Below are 24,618 nucleotides of genomic sequence, written 5' to 3'. Positions count from 1 at the left end.
TGTGGCTTCGGCCTAGCTCCGAAGCGGCGGCCATCTTTCTACACATAGGCCGTTTACAAAGTGATCGCTTGTAAACAAACCGGCGTTGCGACATGACACTGCTTTCTATCTGTACAGTGGAGGGGGGGGAGAGATCGGATTGGCTGCATCTGTAGTGCCCACAGCGCTGCTCTTTGACAGCCTACTCTGCCAATACTACAGTGGGGGAGATTGTGGATATTACAGTGGGGACTTAACAGCGGTGGAATTTTCACAGGTTTTTGCAAATTCAATTATTTGCTGATCCGAAAAATGATCTGATCCGTGACTCTGATCCAAGGAATGATCCAATCCATGAGTTTTTTTGATCCGTTGCACCCCTACTACAAACTAAGGCATATATACTGGCATTTTATAAGTAATGGCAGCAATCAGCGACTTCTAGCAGGACTGCGATATTGATAGTGAACAATGACACTTTATGGGAACCAGTGGCACAAACCGTGATCAGTACTAAAAATATGCACTGTACTAATGACACTGGCTAGAAAGAGGTTAAATATCTAGGGCAAGCAAAGGATTAAATGTGTGCCAAGCGAGTGTTTGGGTGTACTGTGTTAGGTGCTTTAACTAAAAAAGTTAATTCAATTATTCCCTACTTTGTGGGGAAAGAAAAGCCATTACTTCCCTGCTGACAGGCAGGGCTCTGTACTCTGTAAATTCATGACACTTGGAGGGTGTCGGTGGTAAGTCATTGGGCGGCACCCACTGATTAACATCTGCTTGTTAATAATCACAGCATGGCTAGGTTATAAGTAGAGCATGCCCCCTACCCAGCACGGGCAGATCACATACCCAATACGTAATCTGGTGCAGCAGAGCTGCTGTATATCTATGTTATAGAGATGGCTGGCCAGCAGTTAAAGAGGACAGGCGCCCTGTTTATCAACCAGAATAGGACCACAATATTCAATACAGAACGTGGCTCCCCCGTTTCACAATATCATATCCCAGAAGTCTTCAGGATCTGAGTCACACCAGAATGATTTACCACTGTCCTAGATCTGTATAGCACCCTGCAGTTAATTCCAAAAACTGCACAATGGAGGAGCACCAAAATGCAGGATCCAGTGCCCAAAGCAACGTTACAGGTTGGTCAAGCATCTTTCACCATTTCAGCTGGATCAGAGTCTTGAGTGCACCCAACTAGTACAGTGTCACTATGGTAAGAGGATGTGTAAAAAAAAAAAAAATAAATAAATAAAAAAAACACACAACCTTTAAAAAAAAAAAAAAAAAAAAAAAAAAAAAACTTGAATACTTTTTTTGGGCTTCATCTCTGCTGTCTATACAGCTCAGGTTATAGTTTTCCCACATGTCCCATCAAGTAGGTCATTTTATTTATTTTTTTAACAAACATAACGAAGGAAATATAGCATAAAAAAAAAAAAATAAAAAAAATAAAAAAAAAAAAACTGAGGCAGTACATCAAATCTGGCTCTTTTAAAAAATAAAAAAAATGATTTACCCCCAACCCCCCCCCCCCCCCCCCCCCCAAAAAAAAAAAAAAAAATTGAGGCAAACGTGAGATACATTTTATAAAGCACTTTGGTTTTACACCACACCAAGCCATGTTTTCTATAAGACCAGGTCATAACATTCTTCATTGTTGCAAAATAAAAGATTCTGCAATCCCACCATGTCATTAATGTAGTGAAAACTGCTATCCTTTGATAGCAGTACCCATTTGTGAATAAATTAACCAGACCAGTACAAACATACATATATATATATATATTTCAGTTTATAAAAAAAAAAAAAAAACATACAGAATGGCTGCTGGAAAATTACACACACTCACACTTCAATGGACTGGACCAGCCAATGGTTTTTAGATGTCATAAGCATGGACACAAAATCACCAATGTAAAAGCTACCTCTGTAATAACATTTCTACTGAGACAAAGCCAGTCAATACCTTTCAAAACAAAATCTCTTCTCTAAACTTACCTTATATGCACAAGAACATTTCAAACACCCTGCAGTTATGCAATGCAGAAAATGAACTAAATCTTTAAAGAATCTTTATTTTTATAACAAGACATCCCTACCATACAAATATATAAGATAACCAGTTTAAAAATATTACAGATAAAACAGACAGGTATGGAGCAGCGTGCAGTAGTCTGGGATATGGGCTGCAAAGCCTGCAGTGCCATTGCTTAGAATTTCTTAAGACTGTAGCCCACAGCAAGATGCTGCCTGTTGCTGTTTAGTGGTGGTGAGTGCCATACTGCAGAGCTAGTGCGCTTGTAGTAGCGGGGCTTTTTCTTATAAAACAAGTCCTCCAGTTTTGGGCTGTCAATTGTGCCAAATATTTTGTCGAGATTTATGGGGCGATAGTACTGTTGGTGCACTGCTTGAGCAAACTCGCTTCCTGTGGAGAAAAATGAGAGGATGGAATACATAGACATTACTTAAAGCGTTGGTTACCCAAATACTTCATATTCCTGATATGTGCCTGCTATAGCATGTAATTGTATGAGAAAGTAACCTGCTCTCTTTGTATTGCTTAATTTATGTGAAATCCCTGGTAATCCTGCTAGTCCCTTTGCTTTTTCAATTAGCAACTGACCACACCAATCAGGAGAGCACAACAAGCTCAGCTCTCTCTGGGAACTCAGCCTGCTCTCCTCCAATGATCAGACGTAAACTGAATGGGCTGTTTTACAAGGTGATAGTTTACAATTACTTTAATACTGATGGGGAATGAACATGCAAACTAAAAACAATCGTGTAAGGTGCCATATGATGGAGCATAGAGACAATTGCATTACTTGAGCTCTGTTCAGGTTATAAGGAGAGGGGGAAAAAAAAAAAAAAAAAAAAAGTTGATCACTGCTAAGAGGCACGATCAAAAAGGGGTGTTACTCATGTCAAAACCACAGGCAAATGAACATGCTTAGTGTCTCATAACTAGCAACCTGAAATAGCATTTTCTTCAGAGAAAAGAACATACATACATTGCCCCATTAGCAACGTGCATAAAAAAGGATGGGACAGGTAAACGTCAACTTCTAGAAGTCACAGATTTTAGTAGCTCCTATTCTCAATGTAGCAGTAGGTTTAGAGGATACTGCAGGCCTGTGAAGTCACCTCTAGGCTGATAACACACTCACCACATGCCCAAGTTGGGACAGGCTTACGAGGCTTGCTGTCATCATCTGTGGAGTCATCACTGTTTAAGTCCATGCCGTAATCATCTGGATTGAATTTAGGTGGGTGGGGTTTGTATCCTTTAGGCGTCATGTCATAGGATTCACAGGAGGAAGAGTTCTGAAAACACAGGGAACCATTTACCCAGTCTGAGCAAATAGGCAGCAAGACACAAAATAGATTTCCTGTTCCAATGTCAACATGTCCCTGTTTAAACTACAACCTTACCTGCATTTCTACAGTGACATTTAGCACTGGAGTGTTGGCAGCCAATGACTGCTCCTTAGTGATTCTCTCCTGCTCCTCACGCAGCCTCTGTGCCTCTAGTTCTTGGCGTCTCTTTGCCTCCATTTCTTTACGTAACCTCTCCTGTTCTAGCCTTTCCTGCTGCTCCTGAAATTGCACATATAGCAGGTTTTCATCATACTTGTATGTGAATTCATTGGACATCTCATTGATAAATATTACATGGCTTTATAGAGAAAAATTCACATCAGTGAAGCTCACAATATACAGTCAGTCAGTCTCAAACTCTGGCTCTACCGTAGAAGCCAATTAGCCAACTAAGTTTTTGGATTATAAAAAGGAACACCATACAAAGTCCATAATGTTTGTTCCACCAGCAGAAGTTAATTGCCACAAATTTCTCATCAGCAACAATGCCCCACCCACATATCTCACTGTAATAACAGACTTCAACTATGCTAAACACATGCATTGCTCCAATGTATTCTGAAACAGATGAGAATACTACAAAGTAGAATATCAACTCACTCTCTTCTTGCGTTCTTCAGCCTCCTTGCGCTGTTGCTCTCTGTCTAGTGCTGCCCTTTCGAGTTCTTTTTGCAGCTGAAGAGCCCTTTCACGCTCTAGTCGCTCCCTTTCCCTAAAATATCAATTTGTTGTTAAAATCTTAAAAAAATAAAAAATAAAAAAAAAGGTAGATTTACTAAAACTTGAGAATTATATAATCTGGTACAGTTGTACATGGTAGCCTAACTTCAGCTTGTTCAATTCAGCTTAACACGGAAAGCGGATTGGTTCCTATGCAGAGATGCACCAGATTTTGCACTGTCCAGTTTTAGTAAATAAACCCCCATTGTGATTCAGAGCCCAATATTCCAACCCTTCACAGCAGGATGCCAAACTTTAGCTTTGGATAAAGTGGAGAGAGAGATTAACCTCCCTGGTGGTAATCCTGAGTGTGGCTCAGGGTTCATTTTCAGTACCAAAAGCAGTAACTGAGCCACAAACATTGTTGCATCATAGTATCCCTCTATTGTTACCATATCCCTAAGATCCCCCGATGTCCTCTGGCCCATGTATCTGTCGACTGGGTTCTGTTCCCTGCGAGCGCCGCATGGGAGGCAGAGTTGGCAGGAAATTTAAAAAGTTCAAAATATAACACACAATATACATTGTAATCCGTTGTACAGTATTGTAAAGGATTACATTACTGTATCAAACCATTTCAATTCAGTTTTGTCCCTAGTGCTTTGTCCAGTGCCCTGCCTGCACTTTTACCATTCTACCTGGAAACTTGAGAACGTCCAAAGCATCCAAAGAGGATCCCTTTAAATAAAAAGGTTTTAGACTAACTAGAAAACAGCAATAGGGAATTAGAATCACTTGCAGAATTAAATTAAAATGATTAGTGGGGTAATTTGTCAGACACTGAAAGTGACAACAATTCTGCAACTGAGCTCAGTGATGTGCTAACTTGGTGCTCAATTGACTGGGATGATCAGGCAGCACCCCCAAGATTCACATTTACTGGGGCATCTGGTATGAAAGTAGACATTGAACATGACATCCCATTGGCATACTTAACTTCTGACCGATGGTTACTGAAAAAATAGTTAGAGACAACCCGGTACAAAGAGCAACAATTAGCTACCACACATCAGAAGTTTCCAAGAAGCAGAAAATGGGAACCAGTGACCAAAGATGACTTTTGGAATTTTTTTGGGGCTAATAATGCTTCAGGGAGTGGTAGGGAAAACCATGCAGAAGTGGTATTGGACAATAAAGTACAAATTTTCTCTGATCATGAAATATTTCATTTAAAAACATTTTTTTGTAATTTTGAAACTACTCATCATACTCCAAAAATAAAGAAATTGGGAAGCATCTCAAAATGATTCTAAAGAATTTCTACCGCAGCAATGTGCCAGAAAGATATCAGCATAGGTGAAAGTGATGGCCTACAAGGGGAGGCTCAGCTTGGCACAATACATTGCATCAAAGAGCACAATTTGGCATAAAATCCTACATGCTATGTGAATCAACTGGCTACATTTGGCATTGTTCTATTACACTAGAAAAGGAACAAAATTCAATCCAAAAATACAGCAACTATGGGATGTCAACATTTTCCAGTTCTGTCACTCATTGAGCCATTGCTAAAATTGGGGCTATTGAGTAACAAACTTTATAAGTCTCCTGAAATTTACGAGTTTTTTTCTGCAAAACAAAACAGATATCCAAGGAATGCTTAGCAGCTGTAGATTGGACACTCTTCATTGGAAGCTTTCAAGACATTTTAAACGTTATACCTGGGAAGTCTACTAGACTCGTTTAGACAGATTTAAGAGATTTTTAAGATTTACAGGCCTACAGTATAAAACAAAAAATTTACATGCAAAACAATGTACCACTTTTACATTTAAAAATAGACAAGACCGCCAGGGAGGTTAACACACCTGTCACCTGTGTTGCTGTCTGCACTTGTGAGATTCACACCAATTGTCCCATTTATTATCACCAAAATTGAAAGTAAATGAAAATCCCAAATTTTGGAGGAGTACCCAGAATAGTGGAGAAATCTGGAAATGCAAACACTAGTTCTGCCGACGAGCAATTCCCTACTTTTCAAACTATTTACTCACTTCCTGTTTTGGCCATGGCATAATTCAGTTTTAATCCTCCCTTACACTAGCCAAAATTAAGTCAAGTTTTGTCTTTAGTTCTACTTTACCTATGCTTATGCACAAGTTCAAAGATATATTACACCCAACATGCTAGAATAGTGTAGTTACAGGTTTTTGAAAAAATTTGGTTCTTTCGGGGAAAATACAATTTTTGGACACAATAAAAGCCTTTTGGCGGAAAATAGGAAGCCACTTTTTGGGTTATACTGAAACCTTAAAGTGGTGGTAAACTCTCCTCCACAACTTTGTCCCATGTAAATCAGTATAAAAAACCCTAACACTTCTGGTAGATATCTCCTTACTGGCTTAGTATTGTTCTAATCCTTTTTGTTCTTTAGAATGACATCACTGAACATGTCCAGATCCCCCCTGATTTACGGCACATTCTATGTGCTTGTCGATCTGTTATCAGGACTTCCCACGGCACGCCACTGAAATCCCAGGAGGCTGCATAATCACTCAGAGCTTCCTCCTACACCTCATGTGACTTCACATGCAGTGTAAAACGGGCCATTACTGCAGTGTTATCAGCTAAAGTTGATAAGGCTGACACAGGCAAACAGACAATCAACACAAGTAAATATTATGAAATAAAACAAGCCAGCTATGAACAGGGTTGCCACAAATGTTGGATTGAGAAGGAGGCTTGGTTAACAGTACAGGAAGTGCTCAATGTAAGGGCGGAAATACACTCTACTGTGGACACAGAAAACAATACAATACTTAAGATGGCGCTGCCTAACCCCTGGAAACAAGTTTTTTTTTTAAGTTTCTTTAAAAAGTAATATATGATTTGGGCTGGATTACAGTGGCTATAGTTTAATTACTTATAATGGACTAAATGACAAGCAGCGTCAGAGTGGGAGAGTTTACTTCCTTTTAAAAGCAGCATTTAACAACAAACACCCAACACTGGTTTTTATTGTAGGTTCAAAAATCCAGTTTCGCTTACACTGAGGGACACAGAAGTCTTCCATTTTTAGGACGTCCAAAAGCAGTCCAGCTGAGGGAAACCGCTCTGCTTTTGTGCATCAGGCCATGGTCTGAAGGGGTGCTAGAGACCCCAAAAAAGGGCTCCAGAAGGATGACTTCAGCCACAAAAAAAGCCTAGAACCATCTCTAAAAAAAAAAAAAAAAATGGCATCCTCCCCTGAGAGTTCTAAGGTGGCTGATCAGAGTGAGCTGTCAGCTGTTGCAGCTGCTTTCAACACTGCAGCCCCTGTCTATTACTGAAGAGTTTTTTTCCTCAACCATATTAGGATTGGAGCAGAAAATTGATGCTTTAATTGCATCCCAGAGTGGGACAAAACACGATAGGTCCCCTTCTATTGCCCAGGACCCTCAACCTAAGGAACCGGGGCTGGCCTCTAACCCACACAGTAACTACTATGGCTCTGTGTCCCGTGATGTGAACACTCAAGATGCAGACCAGAGGTTGAAAGGCAGGTCCCAGAACCAGCAGCAAAGCATAGGAAACAGTTGCGCTGCAAAGATGGAGACATGCAGGTTTGTGTGATGTTAAAAGCTAGAAGTCTACAGCTTCTCAGAGGCAACCTGATGTCTAAAAGCATGGCAGAATCCACAGGGATAAGGCACAAGAGTGTACTTGTAACCTCTACGGTCAGAGTCTGCTAGTAACGGGGTGATTTTGGCCATAAAATGTCTCTGTACACTGCTGCATTCATCTTTCCCTCAATCCCGACTAGTCTCCCAGTTCCTGCCGCTGAAAGATATCCCCACATGATGCTGCCATCACCATTCTTCACTATAGGGATGGTATTGGCCAGTTGACGAGCAGTGCCTGGTTTCCTCCAGACATGATGCTTGCCATTCAGGCCAAAAAGAGCATAATCAGTTTCATCAGACCAGAGAATTTTGTTTCTTATGGTCTGAGAGCCCTTCTAACAAACTCCAGTCATGTGCCTTTTACAGAGTTGCAGCTCCATCTGGCAACTCTACTATACAGCCCAATTGGTGGAGTGCTGCAGAGATAGTTTTTCTAGAAGATTTTCCTCTTTCCACCAAGAAACGCTGGAGCTCTGTCAGAGTGAACATCAGGTTACTTTGTCACCTCCCTAAGGCCCTTCTCTCCCTCAATTGCTTGTTTGGCCAGACGGCTCACTCTAAGAAGAGTCCTGGTGGTTCCAAACTGTGCTCATTGAGACCTTCACAATGCTGCAGAAATTTCTGTACCCTTCCCCAGATCTGTGCCTCCATACAATCCTGTCTGAGGTCTACAGACAATTCCTTGGACATTATGGCTTGGTTTGAGCTCTAACATGCACTGTTAACTGTGAGACCTATAGACAGGTGTGTGAACGCCTTTCCAAATCATGTCCAATCAACTGAATTTACCACAGGTGGACTCCACTCAAGTTGTAGAAACATAAAAAGGATGACAAGTGGAAACAGGATGGCCCTGAGCTCAATGAGTGTCATGGCAAAGGCCGTGACTACTTATGTACATGGGATTTTTTGTTTTAATAAAATTTGCTAAGATTTCAAAACAAACTTGTATCACGTTGTCATAATGGAGTATTTGTAGAATTTGAGAAAAATAATTTAATCCATTTTGGAATAAGGCTGTAACAGGAAATGTGGAAAAAGAAGTGCTGTGAATACTTTTCCAGATACACTTCAGTTGCCAGTGCTACTATGGAAAGACAATCCTGATGGGTTTTTTGTAGAGGGAATTAAACGGTTTATATGTAACCAAATCGATCATGCTTGTCTCCCAATGGTGGTTTGTAAAAGGTAATGCATCAAAAAAAAAAGGTAGGTTCTCTCAAAGTAAATAAATCGGGAAGTTGTTTCTACATCATTCAATAGGTTTTAGAAAAATCAATCCTCACCGTTCTGCTCGAAGACGCTCTTGCTCTCTTTCAGCTGCAGCCTGCAGCTGTCGTTGCCTCTCACGTTCTTGTTCTGCCTGGCGTATTTCTGCCAATTTCTTTGCCTCTGCAAGCTTTTTCTGCCTCTCTTGCTCTTCTTCCTCTCGCTTCTTCTGGAGGAGCTCCTGGTGCCGGCGCTCTTCATCATCCTACGTTATAAAAGCAACAGCAATCTTATATACTGGACCATCTAATTACTCTCAAAAATCTTACAAAGCCAGAACACACACACACACACACACACACACACACACACACACACACACGTGCAGAATTGTCACAAAATTAGAAATATAAGCCTGTAGGTTTTTTTTTCTTCTTCACAAAATAAACACCCTCACACCCTCTGGGAGGATAGAAGTTAAACTGCATTAACTTAAAGTGCAAGTCTAGTTGTAACTTTTTTTTGTAAAAAGAAAATCCCTGTTTCACATTAAAAAAGGTACACTTATTTTTTTCTTTAAAAAGCAGCATAATAACCTGCAACCACAATCCTTTTTCCATCCTCCAATGGCACTCCTGGCTCCTGTTGGCAAATGTCTGCCCCCCCCCCCCCATAGGAAGCCGCTTCCTATGAGGGCTCACTCCCGAGCCACCTTGTCTGCCTCCATTAACAGACAGGGTCACTCGGACCTGCCTACCGCTTCCTCAAAGAATTTGACAGCAGCGGGAGCCAAAGGCCCCTGTTATCAATCTGCAGTGAAGCGGGACAGCCATAGTGAAGTCACCACGACAAGCCTGGATTCACACAGGAGCAGTGAGGGGAAACCACAAGAGATTCAGACAGGATTTGCACCGCATTCCTGTTCACATCGCATGCAATTCTTTGCATTGCAATTTAAGCCCATTCATTTTGGATTGGCTCAGATTCCACGAAAAACGTATTGGTTCTAGATATCGGAACATTTGCACAAGCACTTGTGCAAATGGTTAGTATCAGCACCGATATAACACTAATTTTGAGTGTTAGATACGGGAAGCATGCGGGAGGTTTAGTGGTGGTTTTAAAGTGGTTGCAAACCCTTACAAACCACTTTGACCTACAGTTAAGCCTAGATTAAGGCTTACCTGTAGGTTCAAGAAATATCTCCTAAACCTATACAGTTTAGGAGATATTTACTTAAAGACAGCGGCGCGCAGGCGCACTGGGTAAGCCGCAGATCGCGGCGATATGCCCCGAGTGTCGGCTCCCGTGTGCATGTGCGGGAGTGCCGTCATCGCTGCTCCGGCGAATCACAGCGATGGAGCGGCGAGACCCACCAAGACGATGGATGCTCTGGACTACAGGGGACAGCAGTGACTTCGCTGGCTCCTGTGTCAGGTAAGGGACACATAATGGACTACTATGCGATGCATAGTAGTCAAAGAGGAAGTAAACCCAAGAGGATTTTTGTAGTCACTGTAAAATCCTTTTCGGTGAAGTTCATTGACAGACACAGCATCTTCATCTTGACCTTAGGGACGTCCCCAAGAAGTGCCAAAGAAACGGAGGGGTAGGAACAGCATGAAAATAACTCCACCCATAACAACCAGAGCTCCTCAAAACGGAGGAGTTTCAACCTTAAACAGCCTCCTGCAAAACCACAATCCGAAGATGCGCTCACATCAACCTTGTAAAATTAAGTGAACGGACAACCAGGTCACCGCCTGGACGCTTTATGTTGGAAAGTCCAAGAGGCACCGATTGCCCTGATAGAATGTGAAGTGACAGGAAAGGGAGGTGCCCATCCCCTTATGGCATAAGCCTGAACCATCCAGAAATGGTGGCAGATGAGACCGCCAGTCCCTTCTTCGGACCAGCCACCGATAAACAGCGAGTCCGACCTCCGAAAAGGAGCCGTAGCAGACAGATACACCCACAGAGCCCGAACAACGTCCAAGGAATGCAAAGCCACCTCTTTGGGGTGTGATGGCCAAGGACATAAGGACGGAAGCACGATGTCATTTAGATGAAAGGCTGAAACAATCTTTGTCAGAAAACGAAGGCTACGGACGCAGCACCGCTTTATCTTTGTGGAGGATCAAGTAGGGAGACTTGCAAGACAAGGCCGCCAACTCAAACCCTCCTGGCAGATGCAATAGCCACTCGAAAAGGACTACTTTCTGAGAAAGTATCAATAAGGGGATCTCCCTAATGTTTTCAAACAGCGGTTTCTGAAGCACCGAGAGCACCAGATTCAAATCCCATGGAAGTAGCTTTGGTCGAACCCGGAGGGGTCACGTGTCAAACCCCCTGAACAAGCGTACTCTCCAATGAATGTGTCGCCAAGGGTTGCCGAAAAGACAGCCAAAAGTGGATGATACCTCCCCCTTGATGGTGCTTAAGGCAAGTTTCTGATCTACTCCTCGCTACAAAAACAGCAGGATCCTGGAAATCGAGTATGTGCGCAGACACCACCCCATCTTTTAACACATGGAGATGTAGGCCTTATACTTATGATAAATGTTCAGAGAAGATGACTTCCGTGCCCTCAGCATAGTGGAGATTACCAAATCTGACAGACCTCAGTCCCATAGCACCTGGCTTTCAACAGCCATGCCATTAAAGCCAGTGACGGTAAAGCAGGATGAAGTATTGGACCTTACGACAGAAGGTCCTCTCGCATCGGCAGTTACCAAGAAACATCCGCCACCATTCATACTATATGTCGTACCACGGACACCAAGGCCAATCTGGGACAATCAGAATTAACGGAATCCCCTCGGCCTCCACTCTGAAGCAGATGTGGTAGAAGTTTGAGTGGGAGAAAGCATAAATCAGCAGATAATGCCCCCATTGAGCCACAAACGCGTCTGCCCAGGGATCCTTTGACCTGGTAACAAACCTCAGCCTTCTGATTGAGTCAGGAAGCCAGGAGATCCAAATCTGACGTGCCCCACCTTAGGCAAAGGAGCCAAAATACATCCGGATGTAGCCACCATTCCCCTTAGTCCAGCATCCGACTACTTAGGTAGTCCGCTTGCCAGTTTTCTACACCCGGAATGTACACGGCCGACAGAGCCGGCATGCGCCGCTCTGCCCACCGCAGGATGTGAGCGACCTCCAGTGCTACAGCCGAGCTCCTGGTTGGTTGACAGACGCCACCGCTGTGCTGTTGTCCGACTGCATCCTGACCGGCCACCCCTGCAGCCTCTGTGACCATGTGGAGAGGCACTGCCTGATTGCCAGAAGTTCCAGCACGTTGATCGGCAGGTGGGATTCTTCCTGGGTCCAGCGCCCCTGGGCTGACTGTATGCCCCAAACTCCCCCCTAACCGGTCAGGCTAGCATCCGTTATGATCACGGTCCAATGAAGAGGAAGGCACAATGACCTCAGTCACCAGAGCAGGGAATCCCTGACTGACTCACCCGAAATTTGACGATTGTACAGGTAGCATTACCCCGGGCAGCAGCAGGTCCTGTACTGTCCCGAACAGGGCTTCAACGAGCAAGTAGATGAAGATTGGAGGGGGAAGAAAAAAAAAAAAAAAAAAAAAACAGTTTGGCGCACAAGAAAGAAAAAACTCTTGTATCCTGATGAAACCAGTTCGCAGACCCGCTGGTTGGAAGGACCACTGGGCTGCAAACTCCCGAAGGCAACCCCCCACCCAAGAGTCCGGCGGGGGCAAACCTTCCTGCGGGAACAGATTTGCTCGAAGGCTTGCGAAACCAGGGACACTTTTGTCCCTCAGCAGCCACTTCAGACTGGAAACTCTTACCTGCCGACCTGGACGGATGAAAAATTTGCTTCTGAACAGAAAAGGAGGGCCCTTGCCTACGGCGTGACTCCTTCCCTTTTCTGGGCTGTGGGAGCAACGTACTCTTACCCCCAGTAACATTAATAATGTCATCCAGTGAGGCCTCTCTCCCTGAAAGGGCAAGACCGCCAGTGCTTTTTTTTGATGCCTGGGCCGGAGACCAGCATTTCAGCCAAATCAGGTGACGTTAACACTACTGCTGATACTGAGCCTCTAGAGAGCAAGGTGGCATCACAGACATAACTTAAGGCCCTGCACCAACTGGTCTGCCAGCTCCATGCAGACTGGGGAAGCCTGTTGCTTCTCCAAATCGTGGTGCAACAATTTTGCCCATTCAGTAAACGTCTGACACCAGTGCCGTGGCTAACACTGGCTGCAATGCTGACCCCCCCCCCCCCCCCCTCACCGAATCCTCCATTTTTACGGTATCCTGCACCGTTGTAATAAGTGCTCCTACAAGCGATTTTTCCTCTGCTGACCCGGAGTCATCCTCATTGTCCTGGTCTGCAACCTCTGATATGTCAGAACAGGGGCAGTCTGCCACAGCTGGGCCCGAGTCCGAAACAGAGCTTTCCCCAAAAAACAGGGGGAGGAGGAGGCGTTTAGCCCTCTTGCACCCACATGCCGCTTCCACCGTCAAAGGCCTCCAGGACCGCTGACAGTGTTCATAGGCACCGCAGGTGCAGGGGAACCAGTTGCAACAAGGATGTTTGGGGAAGAACCGCCAGCTTCCAGTGCCATGCTGACCCACACTCGCCTGTCACTACTTAAGGACCTAAGGCAAGTCACACAAAATGTCCACCCTCCTAGCTGCCACAGACTGAGGGGGGCCCCCCCGCAGGACTCACCACCCTGACCCAGGTACTGTGTTGTGCTGCTGCTGTCCGCTCTCCCCTCTGTCATCCACGAGGGGTGTGTGAAAAGCACATTGTTCTAGAAGGAAACACGCACCCAGGTAAAAACTATGAGGCTACTAGAAAATGGCCGCCTCAACAAAAATGTCTGAGGGCGCTGAGAAAATAGCCACCGAACTACCAGAAAACAGCTGAAGGCAACAACTGTCTGGCTACACAAAAAAATAAAAAGGGAGGAGAGAGGGAGAGAGATCCCCTAGTCGACCTCCCAGGGAATGCCCAGCTGCTCCATCCTGCTGAGACAGGTGGAACCATACCTAACCCTCCTGCAGGGACTGCTGGACACATTCCACAGACAAACCCATCACCTGAGCAGTACGGGGTGGCTGCCGGCCATGGCACACTGACACAGACAGCAGTAGCCCGGTCATATATGTGTGGTCCAGAGCATATAGCTCACCGGCTGCAACTGGATCACAGGAGCTATATCACGGCTGACCCAGTGCGTAGCTAAGGCCTGCTCCCGCTCGATGGCTAGGGGAGACTACAAAGATCTATATTATCCAGCCTGTCACCCAGCCCGGCTGTTGACCGCTGGAATCAAAAATGCAGAAAAAGTAAAAAATTCCTAGGACCAATGGTCCCACCGGGAGCCAGGTCCTTCTACACTAGGCAGAACAAAACTGAACTGCTGGATGCAGTGTGAGTGGTTATAGCCAGTAGGACCCCCCCCCCCCCTGGGCAGTACTGTGCAAGTGTTGCTGTTAAACACTCTGCCTAGTACTCTCCTCAAGGGGTGATATAACCCTAAAGTCAAGATGAAGAATGCTGTGGCCGTCAATGAACGAAAGAGAAATTAGTGCGCTACCTAGGGTCCCAAAATAAACTTGCCTTCACTTAGCCTGGCAACAACTGTTTGCCAGGTAAGTGAGGGAAAAAAGGTCAAAACAAAAACTAACCCTTTTAGCAGTGTAACAAACACGAGAACTCCAGTCTGATTTTTATTAGTGTCCGTGTTCCAGTTTTCCCTCTCACTTTGGTTAAATTGTCTTGCCAGGATTTTTGCATTTACACTCAGGCTTGTGTCTCAAGGCAACCCATGTTCTGGGGATGGGGCTGAGCTGATGGGGAACCTGAGAAAAGGAGGAAGTTTAGGGCTGCATTGTGTGTACTTCAAATTTTCCCACTCGCAAAATGCAGTGAAAGTGGAAAATGATGGCTGGTAAGCGTGGGCTGCCTGGGAGCGAAGGGGCGAGCACCACCAGCAGGTGTGTTGAATGGGAGCCGTTCGCCCAGGGAAAGAGCGTGGCGGTAAAGAGTGGATGGCCGGGTCATCACTGGTCAAGAGAGCGAGGCGGAAGGGGAGAGCTGGCCATTTCAGAGACCAGAGATTGCCAGCTGTAAAAGCTTACATTTAAATTGCCTCAGTTCGCGGTCACACAGTACCTCCTCCTGACAAAACGCCAGTGTGGACGTGTTCTGTATCACAGGAGCTGGATCAGGAGGTGGAGACGTTCCAGGAGATTTAATAGCACGTTTAGGGGAAACTTGCGGTAAAGACACCCTTAAGGCCTGGCTAGTAGCTTAGTAGGGAGAGAGGGACTTTAGACTTCAAACACTTTAAAATGCGTTATCCACACATACCAGTTGTTTTGTTTTAAGTTTGCGTGCTTCCTCTTCCTGTCGCCTTCTGCTTTCTAGTTCCTCCTGTTTTTTTGCTGTGACTTTCTTTTTGGCTTTTTCTTCAGCCATACGGTCTTCCCGAACCTGAAATAGGCATCATCGATATAAGACAACATGTTCATGAAGCTTTAGATCCTGACCAATAGCCACAAAGACATGCATGCATTACAAAAAAAAAAAAAAAAAAAATTACTTTTTCACTTTTCTCATCTATGTGTGCAAATTTCTGTTCTATTTTCTTCTTTTTCTCCTCTTCCAATTGCTCCACTCTCTCACGTGCCTGCAGAACCTTGCGCAAACGTTCTTCCCTTCTCCTAAAAGTTGGAAGGTTGAGATTGTCAGCAACAAATACATTTACAGAAAACCATTTTTTTTTTTTTATGTTGAGATGGAGGCTTCTTGTGTAGAGCTACAAAGCTTCAAAATTTAAATCCAGCTGAAAAAAGGTCTCTAGAAGTATCCTCCTCACTCTGCTCCTAACAATCAGCCATTAGACCGAAATTGATTGGCAAATTCTCTGACAAAAGACAGAAGACTTTAAAAAATAAAAATAAAATAGCAAGAGAAACAAAGAACACATCGAAGGGAACAACATTACTGATCTAGATGGAATTGCTCCAGAAAATAGTACTGAGGTGTTCCAAGGTTTGATTTTTCATAGTGCTAGTACAGCATCTGACATTTCACCTTCAGCACCTACTAAGGGCTAATCTTATATTGTGGCATAATTAAACGCAATGACTTTGTTATGGAGAATGCTTTATTTCACTAGTCCTACTGAAGTCCACGATCTTCTGCCAAAAAGCATAATTTTTCCGCTCTAATTACTTGCAAAGTTTGATTGTTTAAGGTGTAGAGCTCTTAAAAAACACATGGCTATGTCAGAGTTATATATGTGTTGCTTTTAATGGATTTCATTTATGGGTTGGATTTCATTAAGAATAGTATATGTTACACAAAAATTGTGCAAATAGGGTGGATTCCAGTCCCAGTAGAGTATATACTGCATACAAGGTAGGATTACGCAGGCAAATGAGGTATTAACTATAGCAACATGTAAATCAGAGCACTCTTATAACCCAGCTTGAGTCACCCTGCCCCATCCCCTGATTAAGTCATTTGACCAATGATGCAATGTGTTGGGTCAAAGCAGGGCGATAGACTAGGAAACTGGAAGTGCGACGCTTGAAGGATGCCGGTAATACCCAGTGTAGAACCTGTTGATTGCACCAGTATGAGAGTGCATAATTGTCTGATTTTTAAATACTGCACTATGGCAGCTTTTCATTCCTTCTGAGCACATTTCAGCTATATGCTAAAGTGGTGGACAGAAAGATGCATTCAGCCTCTTAAAAAAAAAAAAAAAGGTACACTTTGATGGAAATGACTGCATACCAATCTTTTTTTGTTGTTTTGTTTTTTTTTTTTAAGAAAAAAAGGGGGGTGGGTGATGTGGGGTAGATGCATGTTAATATATAGGTCCAAATAATAAGGCAAGGCCATAATAGTCACTGAGGTGGAGCATGATGTTCACGACTGCTGTAGAGCACTAAAAAATAAATTAAAAAAAAAAAAATCAGTGGTGAAAGTGTCATTAAATATATTGAAATTTGTTTTATTTGCATCATATTGTGGATGGACTAAAAAGGACTTTCCCACTGAGGTTTTTTTTTTTTTTTACATATACTGGCATCCACATTAGCACTGTAGACTATAAAGTTTATTTTATTAAATGGTGAATATTCTGAGCAGCACTCCAACACTTATCCACATGTGGGAACACATAGCAGGCGTCAGCTCATTGATGGATTGTTGAGTCGAAAGTAGTAGGGGGGGGGGCAGACCAGATACATGTCTTGAGGGGCCAGGAGAGAAAAGCTGGGCCTAGCGCATGCGCAGTAGTGTTCCCGGTATGAAACCATACGGCTACACTGCTGGGTTCCCTTACTCGCAATGGACGCGGCATGCCCCCGACAGCTGATGGAAAAGACAGCTGCAGACGTTGTGCGACTCCAGGACAGGTAAGTGTCCTATTGTTAAAAGCCAGCAGATGCAATACGTGTAGCTGTTGGCTTTTATTTTTATTTGAATTTTTTGGGTGGAACAGCGCTTTAAGGGACAGTTTGCATTTGTTTTGTGCATCTAGGTGGCAGCGCAGGAGCAATTTACAAAACACCAGTATCAGGGGCACATGCTAAGCATTCCCCGACATTGAGGAGTTTTCTGGGAGATGCCAGTGTCTGGTGCCAATGGCCTATTCCCTAAGAAAGTTTTCAGAGACAAGGCTTAGCAGTTAAGTTAAACCAATCTAGTTCAGAAGTAGATTGAAAAAGCACATACATGGAGTCCTGTGCCAGAGGATCACTTTCAGACTCGCCCACCATCTAGTGCAGGACAGAGCACCTTCCAGTTCAGCTAAACCTCAGTTTTGCAGCAAGCAATGAAGGTACAGAGGGGAGGGATTTCTGACAATTAGACAGTAATCAGTGCATTTTTATAGCACTGATCTCTGTATAAATGCCAATGGTCCGAAAAATGTCCGCCATAATGTTGCAGTCTCGACCACCACTATTACAAGAAATAATAATAAAAAAAAAATGATATGAATCCCCTATTTTGTAGAAGTTTTAACTTTCGCACAAACCACTCAATGCACGCTTATTGCATTTTTACCAAAAATATGTAGAAAACATATCGGCCTAAACTGAGAAAAAGAATTAGCAAAAAAAAAAAAAACACCCAACACAAAAAAGGGGATGATATAGCAAAAAAAAGTACAAAATAGTGTTTTTTTTAAAAATGTCGCTCTTTGCCATTTATAGCGCAAAAAACAAAACAAAAAACCGCAGAGATGATCAATACCATACAATTGTTTGGATGCAATTGTCAGTTAAAGTGACGCAGTGCCGAATTGCAAAAAATGGCCTGGGCATTCAGCAGCTAAATCTTCCGGGGCTGAAGCGGCTAAACTGCAAAATCTTCCTTTGTTCATCCCTTTAAAACTGGCTTTAAGTTGCAGTCATGAGCTTTAGTTTAGTTCATTATTAAATTTGATCAAAGAAATAAAGTCAACACTCTTGTCTAAATATGATTCAGGCCAGACAAGGCCATGTCTCTGGGCCAGGAAGTTAAAAAAATAAAAAAACAACAACAACACCACAAGCACACCTGGAGGGGGGTTTCTCAGGCTAATGAAGGTAACCGGTAGGTAGGGCTTACAATCTTCAAACCACCAAGACTGACCCCCCCCCCCCCCCCCTTACACACCACCCATAATAAAACTCACAGTTTTAGTTCCTCCTGCTTGCGTTTCTTGCCCTCCTCTATTTTTTGCTTTCGCTGAAGTTCAGTTTCCTCCTTTTTGCGCAAGGCTTCTAAACGCTGACGCTCCTTTTCCTATGAAATGGTTATATGAAGAACATAAGTACGGTAAATACAGAAATCTCATTGAACGTCACTAAGACAACCTAACCTTAGCTGAGACAGGACAAAATGAGCCACACAGTGAAAAAGAAACCCAAATAACCAGAACGTTGCTTGCCTTAAAGCCAAGAACCACCAGTGAGAACACAACAAAATCAAGTTACTTACTTCAGTCTGAAAGGGAAAGAAAAAAAAAAAAAAAAAAGTGGAAGGATATATTATAATTCTGCATAAATTAGTTCAAGAAACCACAAATGTTAGTGATACTTTGACATCAACTCCAGTCACACTCTGCAAGCAAAAAGCATAGAGCAGCTTGGCCATTTTAAAAGTGGAGCAAGGCAAGAAAGCAAAAAAAAAAAAAAAAAAAAAAAAAAAACACACACACACACACACACAACTCCACAATGACCTCTGAAACACACTGCTGTGGTTTTTTTTTGTTTTGCCACCCAAGTCCATTAGGGAGATTTCCCTTCACAACCTGTCGCATAGCCAAACTGAGGAAATCCTTACAATTATAATATATATATTCTGTGGGGAGCCCTAGGTCACCAGAACTAGTGTCCCGCTGGAAAATTTTAAGTATTACTTTTCTAGTGACAACTCAATTTGTGATTTTCTTTTACTAATGGTAAACAGGACAAATACAGGAGGGCAATTCTTCCTAACAGTGACAAAAAATTGCCTTTAGGGATTGTTGAGGAATCCTCGGTGTGGATTTTAATTTGTTGCAGGTTCACATTGTGATCAGGATCTAATTGGACAACCCATGCTGCAACTACTCTCCCTAGATGTTTTTCCTGTTTAGGAAAAACAGGATTTTCCTATGCCTTTCATCTAATATGCTACTATATAACAGTGTACATTTTGATGAACTGGGTCCCAATACTGCCTCGACTTATACGAGTCAGATAGGACATTCACTGATCCTTGCCTACAACATTCACCGTATCTAATACATCAACTTACTCCATTATCCACTCCTGGGAGATGTGTTTATTAATGCATGCCTAAGCTCCTGAAGAAGCGTACACACACACACGTACACACACACACACACACACACACACACACAATGTAGAATTAAGCTACTTTATACTACCAACCCACACAAAACCTGAAAACATATACAATAATTTGCATAATAGTAAACTAAAACAATTAAGTGTAACTCTAAAAAATTAAAATTCCAAAGTGCTATAATGGTGTGAACCTCCCAACTAAAGTTATTGTACGTGAAGTTAGTTTGTATTGCAATCTCTGGAGGGACTTCCCCCACCCCTGCCACATTTAATTTGTTATGATGCACATCAAACTGAAAACAATGCATATGTGACGTTACATATCAGAGACCGGTATATTGTGGCAATATTGAAGTTTGAGATTACATTCTATACATTGGGTTCCACCATGTGTTGAAATTGTTTAGCAAGTTAGCACTGCACTTTTTCTCCCCGATGTGGGAACACGCAACACTGCTTAGCGGTAGGCCTTTTACTGAAACGTATTTTACCTCCAGTAGTTTATTGTAAATAGTAGTGTGGCGATAACCTATTACACCAAAGAGTGGCATTAATAAAAGAGGTATTTCAGTTGTGCCCCACCAGGTTGTCACCCTGGTGGGGCACACTTTAATGGCAACGAACAAATATATAAAAGGAATGCTACAAAACAGGATAGATTTTTAACTTTAAAAATTGCGTAATGATAGGTACATATGTTTTTTTTTTTTTACCTTGGGGTCTGTCTTCAGGGGAGTATTGCGCTTTATAAAAGATTTCATCATTAAAGTTTTGCTGATAGATCCTGGAGTCATCATCAGCAGTTGATTTTTCTGCACGGTATGCAGGAAAGTTTTCATATGAGGAAGCGGCTTCACAACCTGAGAAAGAAATGGTTTTAAATTCACAAGACCAGCTCAAGAGCAGATACCTGTTCACAACCAATTATGAGCTTACTTTGCTGGGGGGACAAGGTGGAGAGAGAGTCTTCTTCCGTGGAGGAGAGTGTATTTGCTCATCATCTGGCTGTTCATCATCAGACCGTTCATCTACTGCTCGCTTGTAACTTTTCCTCCTGTCAGAGACCTCAAGATTACATTTCTGTCTAGAGCTCAAAATTAAAGGGCTTTGAAAGGTCCGCCCACGTATCAGAAGATAGATCTCTATCTACACACACACACACACACACACACACACACACACATATACTGTAAAATAAATAGGGACACGTTAAACCTTCAGGAGAGATTTAAAGTGGTTGTAAACCTCTAGCAAGAAATACAAGTAAATAATTTCCCTCTATAGTGTGTACTTGTCTCAATCAAGAGCACTAAAATTTACTAAAACTGGCACACAGAATCTGGTGCAGTTGTGCATAGTAACCAAACCACTTCTACATTTAAAATCTGTCAAAGTTTAATTGAAGTTAGAAGCTAATAGTTACTATGTACTGCTGCACCAGATTCTGTGTGCACCAGTTTTAGTAAATCTCCCCGTAAGTGTCCTTTGTTTGCCGCCTTGTTCCTCTGCTAGCTGCACGAGTAAGCTCTGACCCCGAAGGTGACAGGGGAGGGAAGTTCCAGCACACAGCCTGTAAGGTCGGCCTCCGCTTTGTTCCGGTCTATTTAGACACACAGGACGTCTTGGCCCTACCCCTCCAATCACAGGTTTTGACAGAGGCATGATGGGGGAGAAGAGCCGCTTCAGACATAGTGGACTGAGATCGGCCTCACGCAAGTATTTTTTGGGGAAAGTGTTATATATACTATTAAACGTTTACCTTAATGAAGAGAATGCATTAACCACTTCAGCCCCGGAAGGATTTACCCCCCCTTCCTGACCAGAGCATTTTTTTGCGATACGGCACTGCGTCGCTTTAAATCTAAACTAATGCACTCAACTTCTTTGGTCGACCATGGTGAAGCCTGTTCTATCACTGGTCTTGGCCACCATGCTGCAGCTCAGTTTCAAGTCTTCGGCAATCTTATATCCTTGGCCATCTTTATGTAGTGCAACACTTTTTTTTTTCAGATTCTCAGAGTTCTTTGCCATGTTGAACTTCCAGTGATCAGTATATGAGTGTGAGCGAGAACACCAAAATGTAATCCTTCCAGGGCTGAAGGGATTTACCCCCTTTCTGACCAAACCCCTTTGTTGCGAAACAGCACTGTGTCGCTTTAACTGACAGACAATCGTGCAGTTGTGCGACGTTGCACCCAAACAAAATTTTCATTTCCCCCCCTCCCTCACAACTAGAGCTCTCATTTGGTGGTATTTGATCACCTCTGGTTTATTTTTTGCACTATAGACAAAGCATAAAAAATTTAATAAATAATAAAAAACAAAAAAACAAACAAACACACACACACTATTTTTTTACTTTAACAGACACACGCAAAAGATTTCTCAGTTTAGGCAGATGGGGGGGGATTTGCAATAAGCATATATTGATTGGTTTACAAAATAGGGGATAGATTTATGGCATTTTTATTCATTTTCTTAAACTTTGTATTGGAGGTGATCTGCGATTTTTAATCGTGACTGCAACATTATGGCAGACACTATTTTGGGACCAGTCATTTATACAGCGAACAGTGCTAGAAAAATGCACCACTTACGGTGTAAATTACACTGGCAGGGAAGGTGTTAAAAACTAGGGGGCAATCAATGGGTTAAGCATGTCCTAGGGAGTGATCCGTCATGTTGCTAGGCAGAACAGGGTAATGTCTTGTTTCGTCTCCCCGTTCTGCCGCTCCGTGACATGATCGCGGGCCCTGGGTGGACAGCAACTCCTACACGTGCACAATGCTGAGATTTAAAGGGGATGTACCTGTATGCCCAGCCATGCCATTGTGCCAGTGTACATCGCAGTGCACAAGAACCCCACACAATGCCAGTCACATCAACGGATAGGATAAGATAGATAGATAGATAGATAGATGAGTATACCACCACTTTAAAAACAGGACTGCAAGTAAAAACAGAAGTCATTCTAGAAAAAGGTCAAGTTTTGAACTAGCTACCAGATTTTTTGCATAAATACAAAAAAGAAGCACCTTCTTGTCTGATCATCAGTTGTCTGACCGGTTTCTGTAAAATAAAGGATGGAATATTATTAAACATAGCACTAGAACAGCAGGGGGATAGAAAAACTGTGCTACAGCACTAACATTTTTCACAAATACAGTTAGCTTGGTGTACACAAATCCACAATAAAGACTAATCTGAACAGTACAGAAGTTACATCTGCTTTTACACCGATAACTGTACATAGGGGGTTCAGATTACACACCAGTATGGGTCCTGTGTGTCATGTCACATGACAATAGGATTTTTTATGCTACATATACTTAGCTTATTATATGTATTTTTTCGTCCATCAGTAAGATGGCGGTAATCTGTCAAGTTTTGTAATGACAAATGTACAGGGGGGGGGGGGGGGGAAAGAGTATTTGATACCCTGCCGATTTTGTACATTTGCCCACTAACAAAGAAATGGTCTAATTTTAATGATAGTTTATTTTAACAGTAAGGAGACAGAACAAATAATACCCAGAAAAGCACATTTCAAAAAGTTTTAATTGATTTGTTTTATTGAGTAAAATAAGTATTTGACTTAGTACTTGGTGGCAAAACTTTTGTTGGCAATCACGGAGGTCAGACGTTTCTTGTAGTTGGCCACCAGGTTTGCATACGTCTCAGGATGGATTTTGTCCCACTCCTCTTTGCAGATCTTTGCCATTCATTAAAGTTTCAAGGCTTTTTGGTAACTTGAACCTTCAGCTCCCTCCACGTTTTCTATGGGATCAAGGTCTGATGAGTGACTAGGCCACTTTGTTGCCTTTGTGTGGCTGTGCATTTTGGGTCATTGTCATGCTGCAATACACATCCACAAACCATTTTCAAAATGCCCTGGCTGATGGTACATAATGATGGTTCCCATCAATCGTCCCTTTGATGCGGTGAAGTTGTCCTGTCCCCTCAGCAGGGAAACCCTTCCAAAGTAAAGGGATTTCACCTTCATGCTTGGTGTTCTTAGGGTCATAGGCAGCATTCCTCCCCCAAACACAGCAAGTGTTTGATTTTGTTCACGTCTGACCACAACACTTTCACCCAATTCTCCTCTAAATCAGATGTTAATTAGCAAGACTTGATGGGCCTGTACATGTGCTTTGAGCTGTGGGACCTTCTGGAGGCACTGCAGGATTTCAGTCCTTCACAGTGTAGTATGTTACCAATTGTTTTCTTAGCGACTATGGTACCAGCTACCTTGAAATCATTGACAAGATTTTCCCATTTGTAGTTCTGGGCCAATTCCTCACCGTTCATGATCAGTGAAACTCTGCGACATGGTGTCAAACACAAGGCCCGCGGGCCAAATCTGGCCTGCCAGGCCTTGTCATATGGCCCGTGCGCAGCGCACTCCTGAACGCAGGGCTGCCTACACAGCGCAAGAAGAAAAAAAAAAAAAAAATAAAAAAAATAAAAAAAAAAACTTTATTGGAGAATGCTCAGACTAAACACTATGGTGGAGAGCAGATACAACTCGCCCTTGAGGGCAACCAAACTGTTCATGCGGCCCCCAATGAGTTTGAGACCCTGATATGGTCTGGAGCTCTATGCAAGATCTCGAGAGATTGACAGTTTTGTGTTTTTCATTTGCAAATAAAATCGCACCAACTGTTGTCACCCTCTCACCAAGCTGCTTAGCGATGGTCCTGTAGTCCATTGCAGCCTTGTGTAGGTCTACAACCTTGCCCCCCAACAGCCTTGAACAGCTTTTTGGTCTTGGCTATGGTGAAGAGATTGGAATCTGATGATTGCTCCTGTGGACAGGTGTTTTATACAGATAAACTGAAATGAGCACTCCCTTTAAGAGTGCACCTAATCTCCGTTCATTA

The 24,618-nt window shown here is 43.0% G+C and overlaps 1 protein-coding gene across 1 annotated transcript in view; it reads right to left on the bottom strand.

Moving 5' to 3' along the window:
- Positions 1-2,046: 2,046 nt before the first annotated feature.
- INCENP (inner centromere protein) overlaps positions 2,047-24,618 on the bottom strand; it is a 46,601-nt gene continuing 24,029 nt past the window's right edge. Inside the window, exons 8-18 of the mRNA XM_077460777.1 lie at positions 22,774-22,807; positions 20,675-20,792; positions 20,452-20,598; positions 18,577-18,686; positions 15,484-15,604; positions 15,252-15,374; positions 8,978-9,165; positions 3,970-4,081; positions 3,424-3,588; positions 3,159-3,315; positions 2,047-2,416 (exon numbers count right to left, since the gene is read on the bottom strand). Of these exons, the coding sequence (XP_077316903.1) occupies positions 2,202-2,416; positions 3,159-3,315; positions 3,424-3,588; positions 3,970-4,081; positions 8,978-9,165; positions 15,252-15,374; positions 15,484-15,604; positions 18,577-18,686; positions 20,452-20,598; positions 20,675-20,792; positions 22,774-22,807 (1,490 nt within the window). The 3' untranslated portion in view covers positions 2,047-2,201. The remainder of the gene's footprint in view (positions 2,417-3,158; positions 3,316-3,423; positions 3,589-3,969; positions 4,082-8,977; positions 9,166-15,251; positions 15,375-15,483; positions 15,605-18,576; positions 18,687-20,451; positions 20,599-20,674; positions 20,793-22,773; positions 22,808-24,618) is intronic.

Source organism: Lithobates pipiens, unplaced genomic scaffold (genome assembly GCF_037356315.1).
Source record: "Lithobates pipiens isolate NorthernLeopardFrog02 unplaced genomic scaffold, aLitPip1_a1.2 Scaffold_10, whole genome shotgun sequence".
NCBI lineage: Eukaryota > Metazoa > Chordata > Amphibia > Anura > Ranidae > Lithobates > Lithobates pipiens.
Note: the sequence above shows the minus strand (reverse complement) of the source record. Positions and strands in the feature narration are given on the sequence as shown.